The sequence below is a fragment of the Podarcis tiliguerta genome, assembly GCF_965153285.1.
Source record: "Podarcis tiliguerta genome assembly, chromosome: 1".
Taxonomy (NCBI): Eukaryota; Metazoa; Chordata; class Lepidosauria; order Squamata; family Lacertidae; genus Podarcis; species Podarcis tiliguerta.
The window spans coordinates 128,081,038-128,099,820 of NC_139534.1; the positions used below are offsets into that span (position 1 = coordinate 128,081,038).

General features: G+C 43.1%; 1 protein-coding gene across 1 annotated transcript in view; it reads left to right on the top strand.

The window, feature by feature from the left end:
- The first annotated feature begins 245 nt into the window (after positions 1 to 245).
- The window catches only part of PELI2 (pellino E3 ubiquitin protein ligase family member 2), a 76,286-nt gene continuing 57,748 nt past the window's right edge, over positions 246 to 18,783 (top strand). Inside the window, exon 1 of the mRNA XM_083438581.1 lies at positions 246 to 805. Within this exon, the coding sequence (XP_083294707.1) occupies positions 729 to 805 (77 nt within the window). The 5' untranslated portion in view covers positions 246 to 728. The remainder of the gene's footprint in view (positions 806 to 18,783) is intronic.

An 18,783-nucleotide genomic window follows, 5' to 3' on the forward strand; every position in this document is an offset into this window, starting at 1 on the left:
AGGTGGAGGATAGTTAATAATAGATAATATAGATGATGATGATGATGATAATAATAATAATTTCACGCAGTTTCGAACGTCGTCCATAGGGGGCGCTCTTCCTCCTCGCCCACTCCCACTCCTATCCCTCTGGTTTATGAAAGGCGGCATTGCCTTTTGATCCCTAGACTTTAAGAGGCGGCGGGCCCTTTAAGCGCCTCCTCCTCCCTTCCCCTTTACTCCTCTGTTTACATAACAGAGCGGACGATACCATCGCGGCTTTTGGGACGGGAAGGGAGGGGGGTGTCGAAGGAGAGCCGAGGGGGTGGGGCCATTCCACGCCTCCTCCCCCTCCCCCTCCTCGGAGGCGGCGCTTGCTGACTTGGTCTCTCCCGACCTCCCCCTCCGGCAGTTGGGGGCTGTTGTCGCTGGGCGCTCGCCGAGGAGGGAAGAGCGAGGAGTCCGCGGCGGGCGGGCGCGCGAAGAGTGGGGGGGAAACGGGGGACGATTTCGACCGACCGAGCGACTGACTGAGGGAAGAAAGAGAGAGAGAAAGAAAGAGAGAGGGCCGAGAAGCGGAGGGGAAGAAAGAGACGCCCGACGGACTTCTTTTTTTATATAGATAAATAAGAATAAATTATTATTCTTCGTTTTACCCGCCCCCCGTCAGATTTTGTTGTTGTTGTTGTCGTTGTTGTTGTTGCCCCGCATGGGATTATAGCGGCGGCTGAGGCGGCGGCGGCGGCCCCATGTTTTCTCCCAGCCAGGAGGAGCACTGCGCGCCCAACAAGGAGCCCGTCAAATATGGGGAGCTCGTGGTGCTCGGGTGAGTCGACGCGCGCGCGCACCTCTGTGTCTGTGTGTGTGTCTCGTGTGGACGCGCGTTCACGTGTGTGCGCGTGTTTCGCGAGGAATCCCGCCGGTGGTGCCGTTGCGATGGTGTGTGTGTGTATGCGTGTGCGGACCCTTGTTTGTTTGTTTGTGGCCCCCTCCTCTATTGTGTGTGTGTGTCGTGTGGACGCGCGTTCACGTGTGCGCGCGTGTTTCCTGAGGAATCCTGCCTGGTGGTCGTGTGTGGGTTTTTTTTTTTAAGAGAGAGGCTTGTTTGTGGGGAGACCCCCATTGTGTATGTGTGTGTGCGAGCGTATGATAGAAAGGGGGGGGGGTAAATTCGAGAGGGGGGCGGCTGTCCTTTTTGAGGGGTGGGCGACTCATTTACTATGGGGGTGCCTGTTGTGATTGATCGGCCTTGTTGAGAGATCCCCCTCTTGTGAATTCACAATGGGTGAAAGTGTGTTGTTCTGTTGTGTCGGTGGGGTTTTGTTCAGAGATTGGGGTCTCTCCCCTCTTTTTTGAAGGGTGTGTTGAGAAACGGGGGGGGGGGGACGTGGTGCTGGAAGTGGGGTGTCCCTTGGTGCCTCCCCTTGGGGGGGGGGAGGGAAGCCCTTGGTGTTGGCCTGGGTGTGGGGGTGTTGATAAAGTGGAGAGATAAAGTGGGGGGGTCTTGTTTGTCTTGGAGAAAACTGGGGGGGGGTCTGTTGGGCGAGGGCTGCTGGCACCCCCTCAATGTTTTTTGGGGGGGGGGATTGTTCAGAGAAAGTGCCCAGGAGGGGAGCCAGGACCCGTGTGTGTTTGTGTGGAGAAGTAAGTAATATATTGGGCGGGTGAGGTCTTATTGGGGATCCCTTTCTCCCCAATTAAGGGAGATGAGGAGCGTGTAGGGGGGAGGGAAGAGAAGAAGGGTTTCCCTTGGGAAGTGACTCTGGAGTGGGACCCAGACGTGCCCCATGAGAGAGACCCCTGAAGTGATGGGGAGCGTTGGGCGTGCAAGGGAGGATATGTGTTAATCTCCTGTGTTCTTTCCCACCCATCTATAGCATAAAATAGTAGTAATATATCTGTTACTACGACTGTTTGTTTGCTTTGAGATACGAATGGATCTTGGGAAAGGATGGTTGGAAAAGATTCTGTTTAGCTCTTGGGGTGAGGTTGCTTTCCCTTGGAAAATTACATCTTTCTCCCTACCACCCCCACCCCCCTTAATTTTTTGGAAGCAGGAAAGCCTCTGGGGGCTGTTGGTGGGATGGAAAGACATCTGCCAGTGTCTGTGTGTGTGTGTGTGTGTTCCTTGCAGGGAGAGGAGTTTTGTGTGTCAGCTGGCAGGGAGGAGGTAAAGAGGAGTTTGGTGGCTGGAAGAAGACCCCCTGCAAAGGGAAAGAAGCTAAAGGGGGTCTAGTCTGTGTGAGAAGTAAGCAGAGGGGGGAGGCAGGAGGATTAGTGAGTTTGCTTGAGGGGTAGGAGTAGTTTGCATGTGGGAGGGGTGGAAAGGGTGCAGAGGGAGGGGTAGGCAGGTGCTAGCACGCCTGGGGCCCTGTATGCTTTGTGCTTGAAGTTAACAGATAGAGACAGATCCTAAAGTTGATTCGTTCATGTTTGGCTTTAGAAGAGGAGCCCCCATTCATTAACATGGGGGCTGATCCTCCAGCTGCCTGCTCCTCATTTTCTCCTGGATGCAAGGATGTGGGAGGGTGCACTGTTCAGGAGGAAAACACCCCCAGGATGAAGTGAGGAGGGGATTCAATAGACTTCTTAAACTTTGGCCAATAAGCATGGCTTTTGTGCTTTTGCGTGTGTGTGTTTGGGTTAGGGACTGGTTGTGTGGCCCTACAATTGTCGGGGAGGGATGGGGCTTGCTTTCTGCAGGCTGTTAGTCACAGCTTGTCAGGAGGACATGTGCTTTGGTTAATCCTTGACCCACAGCTTAGTCAGTTCCCTTGGAGCTTGTGTTTGCCTCTGGCCTAATATGTATCTAGGACTGAGTTCCCTCTCCTATCTTGGCTGAGCCTGCAGGATTGCCAGGCATAATAGCTTGGCTTGTTACATGGGAGCAGTAGAGCTGAGGGCTGTGTGCTTAGCCCTCTCAGGCATGCCACTGTTTCAGGGCAAGGGAGAAAGCTATCAGTCTCGTAAGATACCGGAGCTGCTTCCAGCTTGGACGGATCTCAAAGAAAACTTGCAACGTTCCCAAGTATGCAATATGACAGCAGCAGAGATGGTGACAGGCTCTCTTTTTCTAAGTTCGTCACATACAGAGGAATGTGCAAAAGGAGATTATCCATCTCTGCACAGATCCTAGTCTGCAGATGGCTACTCCCTGCCTTTATGATGCTCTTTGTAATTAAAGGCTTCGTGCCATCCACTTCCTGACTCCTGGCAGTGTATTATTTACTGTGATAGACATTGTTTTGTTTCCCCAGATGCTATGTGGTGTTGCTGATGCATAGTGGATGGCAGATGTGTGTGTGTGGGGGGGAATATATAAGAGATGGACAACACTCCTCCTCCACTGCCAGTTCATGGGGAGGGGGTTATTTGTGTAATCCGCTTGGTGTTATGCTTCAGCCCTGCTGTTCTAGCTTGGAGCCTCGCTGCTGAGTGCCACAGAAACTGATGCTGAACGTAAGGCATCTAAGCCCATGTTCACTGAGCCCCAGCAAGCCCTGCAAGTGTGTTTAATCTCGATAGCTGAGCGTGCATATGAAGTACAGTGGGCAAGTGAACTTGTTTGATCGAATAAACAAAGCATGAAACACTCTGTGAGGCATAGTCCTCTGCATGGAAAACCCACCCCGCCTATGAAATAAGGCTCTGGAGTACACTCCAGTAAGCATTAGCTGTTTTTGGACATATCCGAAAGGATACAGGATCAGTGGGCTTGAAACAAAGCCAGCAGCAGAAAACTGCTCTTACTTTAGCCTTCTGTTCTTGGTAAACCTTTGTAGCCTGTGGTGTGAGTTTCTTAACACTATTCTGTGTTTGGCAGCACAAGGAATCTGTCAAAATCTGGTTACTAAGGAATGGATTATTTTAGCAATCGCTGTGAAAATGTAACACGACTTCAAATACTTGAAAGGCTTGAGTTGTGGCAAAGCTGTTTATCTCAGCAGTTTCAGGTGGAAAAATCCATGTTAAGTTGCTAACAGCAGAGAGTGGTTTACTTGGAGTGGTGGCATGCTGAAAGCAGAGGGGGAACCTCAGCTGTGCTGTTCAGGTTGTGTCATTTCTGGAACTCCCATTTAATGTCAAATTCTTAATTTAATTAGGTAGGACAGATTCATTTTGTGCTGCAGCTGCTTGCTTGGTCACAGCTGGAATGGAAAGGAATTAGCTGTTGTGGTTTTTAATAGTAATTGAAAGTACAGAGGTGCAGGACACTTTGGTTGCAAGTTGAACTTTGGTTTAGTTTCAAAACATTTGTTAAGGGATATTCTTACTGATTGCTTTCTATGAACAAATGTATCCTGTAGCTGTATTTTACTGCATTGTGAAATAATAAAAACAATGTGTGTCCCCTTTCTCAGTAGTCTGCAGTGTTGGATTTAGGGGTTTGTGTTGTGTGCCCCCCCAAAAGCCCACCTCCCCCAGCTGTGTGTTGTGAAGCATTTGAGATTTTAAACTATATCTACGCAACTGATACACAATTTTAATTATTTTATAAAAGTACCAGCCACCAATATTAATAACACTGATATTAAAGAAGATTTATGCTTTGTACTGAAGCAGTTCTTCAGCTATGCCAGTGATACATCTAATCCTCTCCTGGCTGGATTGTAGCAAACCACGTTTTGAAACACAAGGTGCCATTAGGGCTAGAATATCTGGACAATAAAAATCTGTTGAGCGGACTGAGGGTGAGGTTTTCTGCTTGAGCCTGAACCAATTTATAGTAGTCTATTTTGGAAAAAGAAGAGATTTTAAGTTGTTGTTTTACTCAAAACATCTTCCTCTCTTCTTTTTTCAAGATGCTTAATCATTCAGTACAGTGCTACAAATAGCATTTTGCTATTTTTTCCCCAGAATTGGATCATTAGTAGGAAATAATCACAGAACAGCTTGAACATCTGTTCAGCATTCTTTAAAAAAAATACAGAATAAGTAATCTTTGTGTAATCTTATGCTATTACCAGTGCCTTAAAATGAAGAACTCCAGGTAACAAGGTTTTGAATGAGATAATCACATCCTTGGAGGATTAGAAATAACTTGAATGGTTTGTGGTTTAGAGGTGTTAATGTAATCATAACAGTGCATCTTGTTGTGACAATTGCTGAACTGTAGATATAGTAAAGTGATCTGTTTAATAATAAACAAACAAGCAAAGAAACAAATAAAACTAGCTACCCTAATTTCCCTTAAATAGCAAAGAGGGTTGTGCTGGAAGTAACTTTAAAAATATAAGACTGAAGTGAGTCATTAGTAATACTAAAGGAAATAATTTCGGACCTTCTGTCTGATTGAGTTATCTCTACCCTTCAGTGACTGCTTCACATTCAGACATGTCTGTATAGGGATAGTTCTCTGTACAAATGTAAACTTGGGAAAAATTAATTGTGCTGGAAGAATTGTGCACACTTGCCAAAAATAGCATGTTATTGCTGCTGTAAATGCATTTTAATGACCTTTCCCCAGTAGCCTAGCTTGAATTCTTTGTAAATATAAGTAATGTGGTAGTAAATGTGTGGGAAAGTATACTTTTATGTGGCTGATACTGTGATGAAGAAAATGCATGCTCCTGTAAATTAAGCCAGACCAGTAAAACAACTAGTTGAGAAGGACCATCTTTGTGATTTGTAAGAATATCCAGCAGAGTTGCCTATTCCTAATATATATAATACATTGGTCCACTAATTGGGAAGCAGAGCAGCCTGCCTCAGATATAAAGCCTAGGAAGTGCAAGAGACTTAGCCAGTCAGCAAGTCTGTATCCATGTATGTGTGTTCATGCACGTTTCTAAAACATATATAACTTTGGCTGAATAGGCACAGGCACCAATATCAGTCCCTAGGGATAGCACTGAACTGTTGATTTTTTTCCTGCTCTGTGTTTCCTGTTTCTTAACCGCAGGAGGACTTCTTTTGTTCCATAACTGTTAAGGTTACTCAAAAGTCTTTTGCAAGGTACTAAGACTTTTAAAATGCTTCTGACAAAGCACATAGTGTCAGTTGAACTTTATTTTAGTATTAAGGATGGCTGAATCTGTCCAGTTTGGTTTCTCTCAGTTTCTCATTTTCCCAATCTTAAGTTCAGTTATACACACTTTCACATCAGTTTGCTTAAAAAAAAAGTCATGAAATTTCACCAGCTTTTTCATGCAAATTTGTCATAATATTCACATGTTTGCAAAGCAATTGCACTCCCAATACAATGCCATTTTAAAAATTTATTATTAAAATAATTATATGCATTTTTATGCACACTTAACCTCACTATATTTTTGTATGCATTATTTGATTGGAGAACTGCATTGCAAGATTTGGAGAAGGAGTGGAAATTTCAAAGGATGACTGTTTCAGTTTCTGTATGGTTTCAGAATGTGTGAATTAGGTAGGTTTGCCTTTAAATGTGGATCTATTGCCCCTTGCTTATCCTTGAGAAGGATGGGAAAGCATTTTTATAAGTACAGGGTGCAAGAATCAAAATGGGTGGTGATTTTGAGCATGCTGTTTGAGTGTGCATGCTTACTTTTACTTCTGGCATGATGTTGCTGATTCAAAGCAATCTCTGTCCTCATACAGTAATCACTGGTTTAAAGTCAGTAGGATGCATAAGTAACAAAAGCATGGAAGCCCAGGTTTCTCTGCCGTAAGGGAAGGCAGAAAAGAAGCTCAGACCTGGACTTAAGCTCCTGAAGTCAGCCTCAAAATTTTTGTACCATTTGTTTGTTTAACATTTTAAATTGTAAACCACCTTGGGTTCCTCAGCAGAAATGCAGCATATAAATGCAGTAAAATAAGTAAGCAGCAACTAATAGTTTGCCTCTGTAGTATGAATAAATGTTTAAAATAGACTGTATACCTTTAGGTGCTTTGCTTTTAGAAAAAGGAAGGGGGAGAGCTAAAGGTACTGATGGTGGCCTATTGCTCTGAAAGAGTTCTCATACTTTGAGGATACTGAAATATTTAGGTGACAAACAACTTTCAAACTGCCATAGCACTCTGCATCCTGTCCTCTTCAAAGAATCAATTTTTATGGAAGATACAGTATATTAAAAGGGCACTTGAGAAGCTTCTCCTTAGGATTGACTTTGTTCCTCAGGCGTAATACTTCGATGCAGAGCACATGTATTTCAAGGGATTTAGAATCTGCCTTCTAGAGCTACAGTCCAGCTAAAATGGGAATCGTTGTGCCCCTGGTTACATTAGTACAGTGGTACCTCTGGTTATGAACTTAATTTGTTCCGGAGAGCCGTTCTTAAGTTGAAACGGTTCTTATCCTGAGGTGCCATTAGTGAAAGTGTGCCTCCGGCGTGCGACTTCCTCTCGCATCCCGGGGCAAAGTTCTCAACCGGGAGCAACTACTTCCGGGTCAGTGGAGCTCATAACCCAAAGCGTGCGTAAACAGAAGCGTGCGTAACCAGAGGTACCACTGTACCAGCTATTCAGTATCCTGTGCACAGCCAGCACCATCTTGCCCACTCCTTGGCCTAAAATTACAAAGTTAAACATCATAATGCAGGAACTGCAACATGCCCACTAGAGCCCAGTGCCACTGCACATTACTGCACAGTCTGCCAGTCATGCTTGCCATACACAATCCCTAACACCAGCACCAGTCAGGATGCCGAAAGATACCGTATTTTTCGCCCTATAGGACGCACTTTCCCCCCTCCAAAAATGAAGGTGAAATGTGTGTGCGTCCTATGGGGCGAATGCAGGCTTTCGCTGAAGCCTGGAGAGCGAGGGGGGTTGGTGCGCACCGAACCCTCTCGCTCTCCAGGCAACTATCCGCAAGCCGTGGGAGAGCTGCGCGAAGTCACGCAGCTCTCCCACGGCTTGCGGAGAGCTGCCTGTTCTGGGGGCTGGGGTCGGGGGAAGCTCGGGCTTCCCCCGCCCCAGCCCCACGCCTGGGGGGGGGAATATATTTTTTATCTTTATTTCCCCCCCAAAAAACTAGGTGCGCCCTATGGGCCGGTGCGCCCTATGGGGCGAAAAATACGGTAATTCTATGTTGCTGCTAACACCTCACCTTTTGTTTTCCCTTTCCTCACTTCTGGACTGCTGTGTTGAAATTGTTCTTTAACTTGTGTTCTTGTTCTTGCTGATGTTTTAACTCCCTTGAACACCTTTTGGTTGATAGGCAGGATACAAATATAACAAAGATGCAAATAAATAAATAGGTCATCAGGGGTAGGAAATATTCTTAATTATTCTTCTCAGCCTGGAGCTTAGAAGCTATAACATATGAAGGTAGACCCATAAAAGCTTTCCCCAGCTGTGGATTTTGGAGTTCTTATTTCTAGTGGATCGTGATCTACTTTTGCTATTTATGGTTCCTTTTCTTTTCTATACGAAGTTTTCCGAAGGAAAATAAAATCTATATAGTGAGTGAATATAAATGAATAAGTCTGTATTGATGGGTTGGGTTTGTGTAAGTACGTTCATGAAGATGCTTGGGAGCAGTAGGTGTTGATAGAAATTAGTGTTTTATTGAACTGTTACACGGTGCATTTTTACTGACTGGATAGGTCACTAACAGAGGCAAAGCTCTGTTTTCCTGCAGGTCAAACACCTGTATTATCCAACTGAGTTGTCTGTGTTTCGTTTTTGGTTTATTTCTTTGTTTGGTCCATTGTTTTCTCCCTAGCAATTTATTGTACTACTTGCATCTTTGATGAAACTCATTAAAAACACAGGTGTTCTTATTTTATTTGTGCAGTGTTGTTACCTATTAAATAATAAATTTATTTGCATGTATTCACACAAGGCAGCCATGTGATGAAACCTTGACTGGCTGACTTGACTGTATGATGGTTTTATTCCCGGGTCAGTGGGAGTGCTATTTTTTGGTGAGCGTATATGCTGGCAATGTCCTTCCTAATAGCAATAGCTAACTGTTCTCTCTTTTCACCCCCCCCCCAACACTGAGACATTCTACTTCCTCATTGATTCCAAATTTGAGCCAATTTGATTCCCTCCCTCCCTCTCTTTCTTTTTTCTTTTCCTTCTCCTCCTGCAATGAGGCTACATTTTAATATTTTAATGTTCCATTATTTTAATGTTGTATTTTATTTTTGTTTTTAAGTTGTAATCATTCATCTTGTTTTTATTATTGCTTGTAAGCCGCTCTGAGCCCAGCCTTGGCTGGCGAGGGCGGGGTATAAATAAAAAACTATTATTATTATTATTTGCTTCTGCGAGTCTGATTAATTGATCTGGAAAGAGAACAGAGGCCATCGAATCAGTCTCCTCTTTGGTTTCATCTACCACCCGTGCCCTCCCCCTCCTAAAAATACCCCCTATAGTTTGTATGCCAAAACCAGAAAGCTGGTACGCTGCAGGAAAGTACTATTTGGTTGTCGCTTCAAAGACATTTACACTTAAGGTCTTAGTAAAGAATGCAGATACTTCAGATATGCTGACTAACCGCACTTCCTGTCCCCCCCCCCCCATCTGCAGTGACAAAATATTCAGTCTACTTGGATGTTCTGAAAGAGCTCCTCTTCTTCCTTCTCAGGATTTGCTTCTCAAGTTATTTAGTTTAAGAAATAGGGTACATTTACATCAGTCAGTCTGAGGATAGATGGGAATTGGAAGACCTCCAGCTGATTCCAAGAAAAGAATCTATGTGTATGGCAGGACTTTTTGCTCTCAAGGTTTCTTTTTGCTCAGAGACAGATGTAATAATAGTATGTGTGTATTATACTTCTGGCATGACACAATAAATTGCTTTTAGATCATAATGTGCCTTGTAAGAATTTATCTTTTTTTAAAAAAGTGAGAACTGACCCTGCACAGACAAAAATGGTTTAGGGTTTTTTTCAAGCATGGTCTGGTTCTTATTTTCTTTCTTGGGCCCATAAATGAATCTATCAATGACTTGCCCTTTTTTACCAGTCCTGTGTCCTAGAAGGGAAAAGTGGGGTCCATAATGCAATACCACAGCTTTGATTTTTTTTTTTAATGGTAATCAATAAGAATCATTCTGGGCATGATCCCAGATTTTCTTCTCAGTGGACATGTAGAGGATTACATTGAACTCACTATGGACTCGCTCCTGGCTAAATGCAGACTATACCTTTGTAAACTTACCTGGAAAATTAATTTTATTTCAAAAACGGAATTTATTTCAGAGTAAACATACATAGAACCATAGAATTGTAGAGCTAGAAGGGACCTGAGGATCATCTAGTCCAACCCCCTGCCCACAGCCATCCCTGGGTGGGCTTCAACCACCAATCTTCTGGTTAAGAGCCAGACACACTGACCCATTGCACCACAGAAGAACATAGGATTGTGCCGCACGTGTCTTATTTGCCTTTGCTTCCTTTGCTGTAGCTTATCTGAACTTAAATTGCCAGACTTTTACCCTGATGTGGCTGCACTAGGGAAAATAAATATTAAATGAAACAGAGCCTTTTAAATTTAAACATTATTCTAGCAGTTCACTCCTCTTGAACTGCGATTTAGAATTTTTGAAGAGATCTGAGAATGGATTTAAACTGAACATTGCCTCTGGGCAGAAAATGACAGCATTGTTTTCACACACACTTGGCTTGAACAGTCTTCTACAAGTTGTAGCCCTGAGGCTGTATTTTGGATAGGAGGAGCCCCAGAGGCTTCACTGAAATTTGCAATTGGCCCAGCCCATCTGAAAAGTTCCTTGCAGATCTATTACAGTTAGATATTTGTGGACTTCTCCTCTTTAAGTTTAATTTTATTACGTGTAGCAATGGCCTGGTTGGCACACAATGCTAAGCTAAACCATGATTTAGCATGAATGAGAAAGTGAACAGTAAGAAAGTCACAGCCACTTTACTCCTCTCTCAGTCCTCCTGCTGTTGTACTAAGCCATGGTTTGTTCTTAGCATTGTATGTGTTCCATACTCTGGGTTGCATCAAAGTAATGACAAGCTGTAGTCAGGGTTTGTTATTGGCTTCAAACTTCAAAGTGAGTTTTCCATTATTCTTCAGTACAAATGGGGATACAGTTGTACCTTGGATCTCAAATGCCTTGGCTCCCAAACAAATTGGCTCCTGAACGATTGAAACCCGGAAGTGAGTGTTCCGGTTTTTGAACGATTTTCAGAAGCTGAACATCCAGCAGACTCCCGGAACGCATTCTGTTCAAGAACCAAGGTACAACTGTATTATATACTACACGACACTGACATGTATATACAGTGGTGCCCCGCAAGACGAATGCCTCGGAAGACAAAAAACTCGCAAGACGAAAGAGTTTTCTGTTTTCTGAGTTGCTTCGCAAGACGGATTTCCCTATGGGCTTGCTTCGCAAGACGAAATGTCTTGCGCCTTTTTTTTTTTAAACCGCCAATGCATTCCTATGGGAAACCGTCAATACACATTGGTGCTTCGCAAGACGAAAAAACTCGTAGAACGAAAAAACTCGCAGAACGAATTCATTTCGTCTTGCGGGGCACCACTGTACCTTCAAGGCAACTCATTGGTGTGCTCTTTCGTAACTTGTTGAGACGCTCAAAAGACCTGAATGATTTCTCTGCCTTATCTTTGATAGAACTGCATAATACATTTCTACTGCTCTCTTGGTTTATGCAGCAACTGAGTTAGACATTACTACTGTAGTAGCTGCCTTGGGCAGCATTGCATAAGAGTAGTTGTTCTACCTGATTTGTGGATTTAGTATACACCTCATTGTACTCCAGATGTGTGGAACTGATGTGTGTTTTAATCTGTAATTTTAGGTTATACTTTTAGCACTATGCTTTTAACATTGGTTTTCCTGACATTTCTAATGCACGTTTTATGTTCTATGTAAACTGCTTAGAGGTTTTCATTACAGTTAAGCTGTATAGAAATTTTGTTAAATAAACAAATTGTAGTCACCTACCAAGAAAAGTCAAACTTAGCTGCTGCTTAAGTAAAATTAAATATGATAGTAAAATATGCACTGCAAACCTTTCTGATAATGCTAGTCAACTAGTGACTTCTGATAACAGCAAACTATGAGTATAAATTTTGCAATTCATATACATAGTGGAAAGTTTCTCAGCTGTTTTTAAAACCATGTGGTTGGTTTTTCTTCACTTACCTTGCCGTAGTGAGCCGCTTAAGAGGAAAAAAAGTTTTGTTAGCTTTCATCAAACTTAATTTAGAAAAAAGTTGACATTCCTTCCTTGCAGGTAGGCAGGCCTTTATTCCACCCCCAACCCCCCTTATCTTCCTTTCTGCCACTGCGTATGTGGTTTCCTATGGCGGGGTGTGTAGATGTGAGAGGGATGGGAAAGATGTGCAAGGTGGATAGAGTGAGACAAGATAGAGTGGGTCTTCTAGTCTCTGCTACCTATTTTCCCCTAGGTTTGGGAACTCATGAGCCGTAACCACATTAGGTTTCTGGCCTGTTGTCTGTATTGAATTACTAATGCAATAACTGGAGTAGAATGTCACACTTTCTCCCTGCTCTGCCTCAAGCCAAAAAGAGCATAACCTGAGTTTCAAGTTCTGAAAGGATTTGAGGCTTCCAAAATGTACTGTAAGAGGAAAGTTTTTCAGCAGACCTAAAAATTACTGAGTTGGTATGTTGCTAATATAACTTAGTAGGTTTTCCAGGATCACTTCAGGACATTTCATGTCTACTGATATATAATAATGCCCAATATCTTTAGCTCTCTTCTCGTGTCAAGAGAAAAATGAGGACTCATGGGGGGCCTTATGTCCTCCTAGTTCACAAAGAACTGAAGAGGAATTGTTGTCTCCAAACCTCGCTGCCTGCTCCATGCCTGTCACATGTAATGCCGGGTTTGGGGATGATTGCAAGATAACAATTGGGACTCTCAAAATGTGCTCCTGATTGTTCCTTGGCAAGTGAGGATTGCTGTCAGTGCCAATGAGACTTGCAGTAAGCTCTGGAGGGATTTGCTGTGCTACAGGAGTCCTGCTCAGGAACTCCATAGGGAAGCTGATCCCTTCCCACAGTGGGGCTTGCTGTAAGCACAAATATTCCTTTTTATCACCAGCTCAAATTCAAGGAGGTTATGCAAAAGTGTGGTTTGAGTTGTGCCTGCATCTGAAAAAAAAAAAAAAGTATTCTGACATCACCTAATAGATTGTGGCACTACATGATTGACAGGTGGGCGTCCTGTCAAAATGACCCTTGTTGGGTGGGGCAGGTCAGATTCCACCACCTCTGGCTTAGATCCTCAGGGTGTGAACTCTAGATTCAGTAGGGGAAGGGGATTAAAGCCATGCATATGGGCTAAATAAATAATATTCAGTGTACCTTAGAAGTCCCCCCCCCATTTTTTCTGTTTTGGTGTCATCTTTTTTCTTTTTTGCTTCTGAGAGTAAAACCTAGGACTGTGTCTGTCTGTCTGCATGCCTCTACATTTCCTCTGTCTTTCCTCTGCCTTAAGGATTATGGGCCCTTTTTAGTGGGAAAGAACTTTTAAAGGCAGGTGTACAGATTGATACAGTGGTGCCAAGTCCCAGCGTGCAGCTGCTGGAAATACAGCAGGTGTTTCGATCATTTGGCATGACTTTCGCCTTCTCTAGCCCTCCAGCAGTGGCTCCCATGGTTGTCTTTGCCTTCTGGCGCAAGGCTGAGGTGGCAGCCTTGTCCAGCTTTCTGCTTTAGCAGGAAGGCAGGGAAAGACCTGCTTGCTCAGGAAACTTCCAGACATGAGTTTATTGTGGAATTGTGTGCTTCTGGTGCGTGGAAGTTTTTGCACTGTCCACAGGATCTCATAATCATCTAAATGCCAGCCCATACTTTATTTAACAGCCAACCCAGCTTTTCCCCTACTGAGGAAAATTTGACAAGCACAATGGGTTTTTTTCATCTTCAGAAGCTGCTAGTGTGAAAGCCCATTAACATGTTCTGTTTGTTTGTTTGTTTGTTTGTTTGTTTAGGGTGTTTGTTGTGTGTATTAATGCTTCGGTGGGTGGCCTTTTTTTGCTACACCCTGCTTCCATTTATTCTTCACCTGAACATAGCCTAGCCATGGTTTTATAGTGGCACCAATCTACATGAAATTGGTAGGAGTGGCCATTATGAGATTCAGGGAGATGTGTCCCTAGAGTGCTGATGATACTGAGCTCTATTTCTCTGGCATATCTGAACTGAGAGAAGCCATGCAAGCCCTGGGCCAGTGGTGGGCTGAATGAGGGCCAGATAACAACAGCAGCAGCAACAACAACACACTTATTATTAATGCCACCCATCTGACTGGGCTGTCCTGAACCCTTTCAGAGTATTTGAGACAGATTCCTTTTCCAGTAAGATAAAAACTATAAATAAGAAATAAAGAATAATGCACAAAACAACCATGCTGATTACCTGATGCTTGTTTTTAAAATAAAAAGCCATGTTTGGTAAGAACTAAGGTGCTGGAAGAGGGTGTTTCCACCCTTTTCTGCTCATTTTTTGACCCCAATCAAAATCATCCTCATGCTGTCATTTGTCTTGTGGGGGTAAATACTGTTATCTTTTAAAAGATGTCCAAAAATGTTGGCTTAGCTTACTAGGCACTTGTTGTGTTTGGTGGACATTAAGAAACAGCAGGAGTCTCTCCTTGCTTTGAGGGGACTCCTGCTGTTTCTCACCAGTTTAAAAACTGTAATGAAATGAGGTCTCAAACATAGGGATCTGTGTGGTGTCAGGTGTCCTTCTTCACAGAGAGTGGCTGTGTGCGGATGCTTGTCCTTGTTCCTTGGGGCAGAACAGTAGCTGAGGTGTGCGACCTTTGACTCTGAAAACCATGTTAGGAAATGGGGAAGTATTGAACACCTTTCACACAGCACTATGTCTAATCAAATTGGCAACCCCATTACTGCATTTCACTAAAAAAAAGTTGGTAGATCAAATTCTGGATCTTTCGTGTAACATATAGATGGAGGTTTTAGGGGCCTAGTTTTGCTTTGCATTATATTTATTTTCAGGGTCTCTTATTTTTGTGTGTCTCTTTAATACAGTGGTACCTCGGGTTAAGTACTTAATTCGTTCTGGAGTGCCGTTCTTAACCTGAAACTGTTCTTAACCTGAAGCACTACTTTAGCTAATGGGGCCTCCTGCTGCCGCCACACCGCCAGAGCACAATTTCTGTTCTCATCCTGAAGCAAAGTTCTTAACCCGAGGTGCTATTTCTGGGTTAGTGGAGTCTGTAACCTGAAGCGTATGTAACCTGAGGTACCACTGTAGTGGTGTTTTCATAGGTGTGTTGTTGTTTTTTGCAGTCATAATCATTTTGCCCACACAAGTTTTAAACATATATTTGTAACTATAAGGGCTAAAATACTTCTTAAAAAAGAAAGCTGAGATATTAAATACATTACATTTCTACCAGTTCTGTAGTCACCATTTTGTGCTTACACAGAAACATGGAACATGTGCTGCATCTTTTTTTTGTCTCATGCCATACAGAGGGTGAGAGAGGGTTTATTTCCAAGGGCAGAGTTTGAAACTAGCAGCAAAGCCCAAAACAAAGGCAAAATTGTGTTTGTGGACTTAGTAAACCTTTGGGCATGGTTGGTCTAAGAGATTACTGTTAAGTCTAAGAAGCATGTCATGTGATGGAAATTTTTTGAACTCAGTAGCTGTGGATTTTTTTCTTCTCAAAGTTCAAAGGGGATTTTTTTTGCAAGCCCTCATAAGAAAAGTTATCACTGCTTTCTAATCTGTAAGAGTGTGTGATGCAATATTCCTTGGAGCAAAGAATGGCTGTGTCCTAGTCCATTAATGCTTCTGTGGTGCACAGTCATCTTTTCGGATACCCTCAGGAATGAGAGCCGTATTTTTGAAAGCAACTTGAAAGCACCCTAAATAGGGATGAGAAGCTTCTTTTCCAGACAGACTTCTATTCTTTTTGAAAAGGAGAAATACAACAGCTGAAGATTTCTGGAGATACAATATGGGAAAAGTTTCACTTGCTGAATTTTTGTCTTTTAAAAGCATAGGAAGCTGCAACCATAAACTCTCTTGGATATTCTTGGCAATCTATTGTCTGTTTTGCCGCTTCTGCCTTTCCAAAGCTGGGGAGATCCCTTGCCCACCTTTCACAATGTGCTGAAGTTTTGAGCTGACATAATCTTCTGCATTTTCTGCATGCTCAGTGTGGCACGAGATTCCCCTGCCCATATTCTCTTCATTTCATGGGGAATTGAGGGCAAGGAATTTGCTCGGCATCCTGACCGGAGGCTATTGCTCTCGGTGATCAAATTTGTGGAGGTCTTTTGGGATTACACAGATGATGTGGTGCTTGTAGCACCAGAAAGTGCACCAGTTTTACAGTACTTCTAAGAGGGTGGTGGCGGTAAGGCAGTTGAAGGAACCTTGTTCTTGAATACGGAAGAAAAAGGGCCTCGAGGCTTGTTCATTAAACACAATGAATATGTAATCGTGCTTGTTTTTCAAAGCCCCAGAAAGGCTTGTGGGAGGAAAACTGCTTACATTGAGGAACAACTCATTCAAAATGTGGGTGGGCAGAACATGGATTGCAGGCTGATTTCAGGTTGACTGTCTTTAGCACCTTGCTTCTGGCTATGGCTATTGAAGCTTCCTGGTGCTCAGAATGCTTGCTACCTGCTCTTTCATGCGCCTTTCTGAGCTACTGAAACAGATGGGGTGGAGCTCATTGGGGTAAATACATGAAGTGCCTTTGTGGAGATTGGCTGAGGAAATCAGTGCGTCGGTCTAGAGTTGGGAAAGGTAGAGATGGTTGATCATGTAATAGATATGGAGCAACTGCAGATGGCTAGGAGATGACAGTGGCAAAATTCTAGGTGTGCCACACAGAGCTTGATAATATTGTGGTCAATGCCATAGGAAACTACCTTCTATTGGATTATATTATTTGTTAACTGAGGTTTGAACCTAGGACCTTCTGCATGCATAAACCGAGCTCCCTCCCACAGCAAAAATTATGGGTCAGGTGGCTTTAAGAGAGTTGTGTTGGGTGGGTGAGTTGTGCATTTCCTGGGGAAATGAGCAAGGTGTTCTGAGCCATCTTGGGTTCCTCTCTACTGCCTGTTTTATGTGACTTGGAGTGGAGAGCTTCGCAGACGTGTTTGTCCTCTCTTCTCTATGCTAGATGAAAAACCTAGATGATTTATCTTTCCATTGGACACATTGTATGATTTTCATTTCTAATGCAAAGAACCAACACGGGTAGCTCACGTTAATAGCGCCCAGTTGAACTTGAAATATTGTTTACCATAGTAAAGAATCTCCAACTTTTCTGAAGCTACTTTAGCTCTGGTGTGTTACTGGAATATTCAGTTTTCCCATCCTGAATACTCCCCAAGTGTGACTGTATTTTATTTACAACAAGTCATAGCTTTTGCTCATTAAAGTAAATTACTTTATACTCAGTAAGATTGTCCTCTGAATATATAAATTAACTTACACTTAGTCTTCTAATTTTAAAAACTTGCTTCTACTTTTTAAAAGTTGTGTTTCATTATGTATTACATGTCTTTCTGGATACACCCAGATATTCTTTCAATGGTGAGCTTGCTGTGGAAGCACTCTTCCTGCATTTTGGACTGACCTACAGTTTTTTGTCAGATGTAGCTGGAGTGGGAAACTGTTCTTCCTGTTTGGGGCTGAAGAGACTGCACAGTGCAGATTGTCCATCACAATAAGCAGTTAGGAAACCATCTATTCCCTCTCACATTTCCTCATCCCGTCCTTGAGATTTCAGAATGCTGATTTAAATGAATAAAGCCCCCCCCCCTCCCCAAATTTGACTGGATAAAAATGCTTTGTTCACGGTGGGAGACAAAGTAGACAGCCCTCTCTGCAGCACGAGAAGAGTTGTGAAGCAGTAGCAGCAATGAATATATATACATATCCAAAGGAGAAGGTAAGTAATGCATCACTTGAGTGTGGCATTCCTTCTTCCTTTGTATAAAAGCTTATAGAAGGGCAAAAATAATGAATTATGCATTAGATCTTCCCTATAGCAGTGTGAGACAACTGGGATAGGAAAGCTATTCGGGCACAGGGTACCTGGAACCTGGGTTTTGGGCGCCAAAACAGAATGTTTGCTCAACATGAAAAGGCACCTTTGGAGCCAGGTGGACAAATCAGGTATCAAACCTGGCACCCGGACATCTCCACTTCCTTCCAAAAGGCCGGTTGCCAGTCGTAAAATGTGACTGGTGCCTGTTTCAAACGCTGCCCTACAGCAACCCAGAACTTAAGTTTTAGTGTTGGACACACTTTTACATGGCTAACATGTTTCTTCACCTCAGCAAATCTATAGGCAGCAGAGTGGCAGTTAAGTCTCCAAGGACTTTCAAGCCCACTCTGATATGAATGGAGGATGTTTTGAGGTTATATAGCATCAGTGATTGGTGATTATCTGTTGTGTATATTCCATCTGGTATGCAAAATGAAGTTGCTGCTTCTATTTACAGTTGCACAAATACTTCATTTACTTAATTGCTCTTACAATTAATACTGCATTAATTAGAATTAATTAATAGGGTGGGAAACCTATCCTTCCCTAATCTACAGTTCCTGCTAATAAGGGTTCAGCTGTGCATGCTACCTTTACTTCCCGACTGAGATATAATATTGTAATTAATGGAAACAGTTAGCTTGAGAATGGCATCAGATAAAACTGAGCAAGGTGGGCTGGTGTTTCCAACCATATCATACTGTCAGGCTTCAAGGTTTTTGTTTTCAACGAGTTGCCTAAAATGTAGCCTCCTGGGTGCTCAGATAAGTTCGTGGCTACAGCAGAGCAGTCAGATAGGGAAACCAATGGCTTCCTTGGGAGCAGGCACTGAGTTTAAAGACACTTCATGCAGCCTTTTTATTTCCACAGGCGC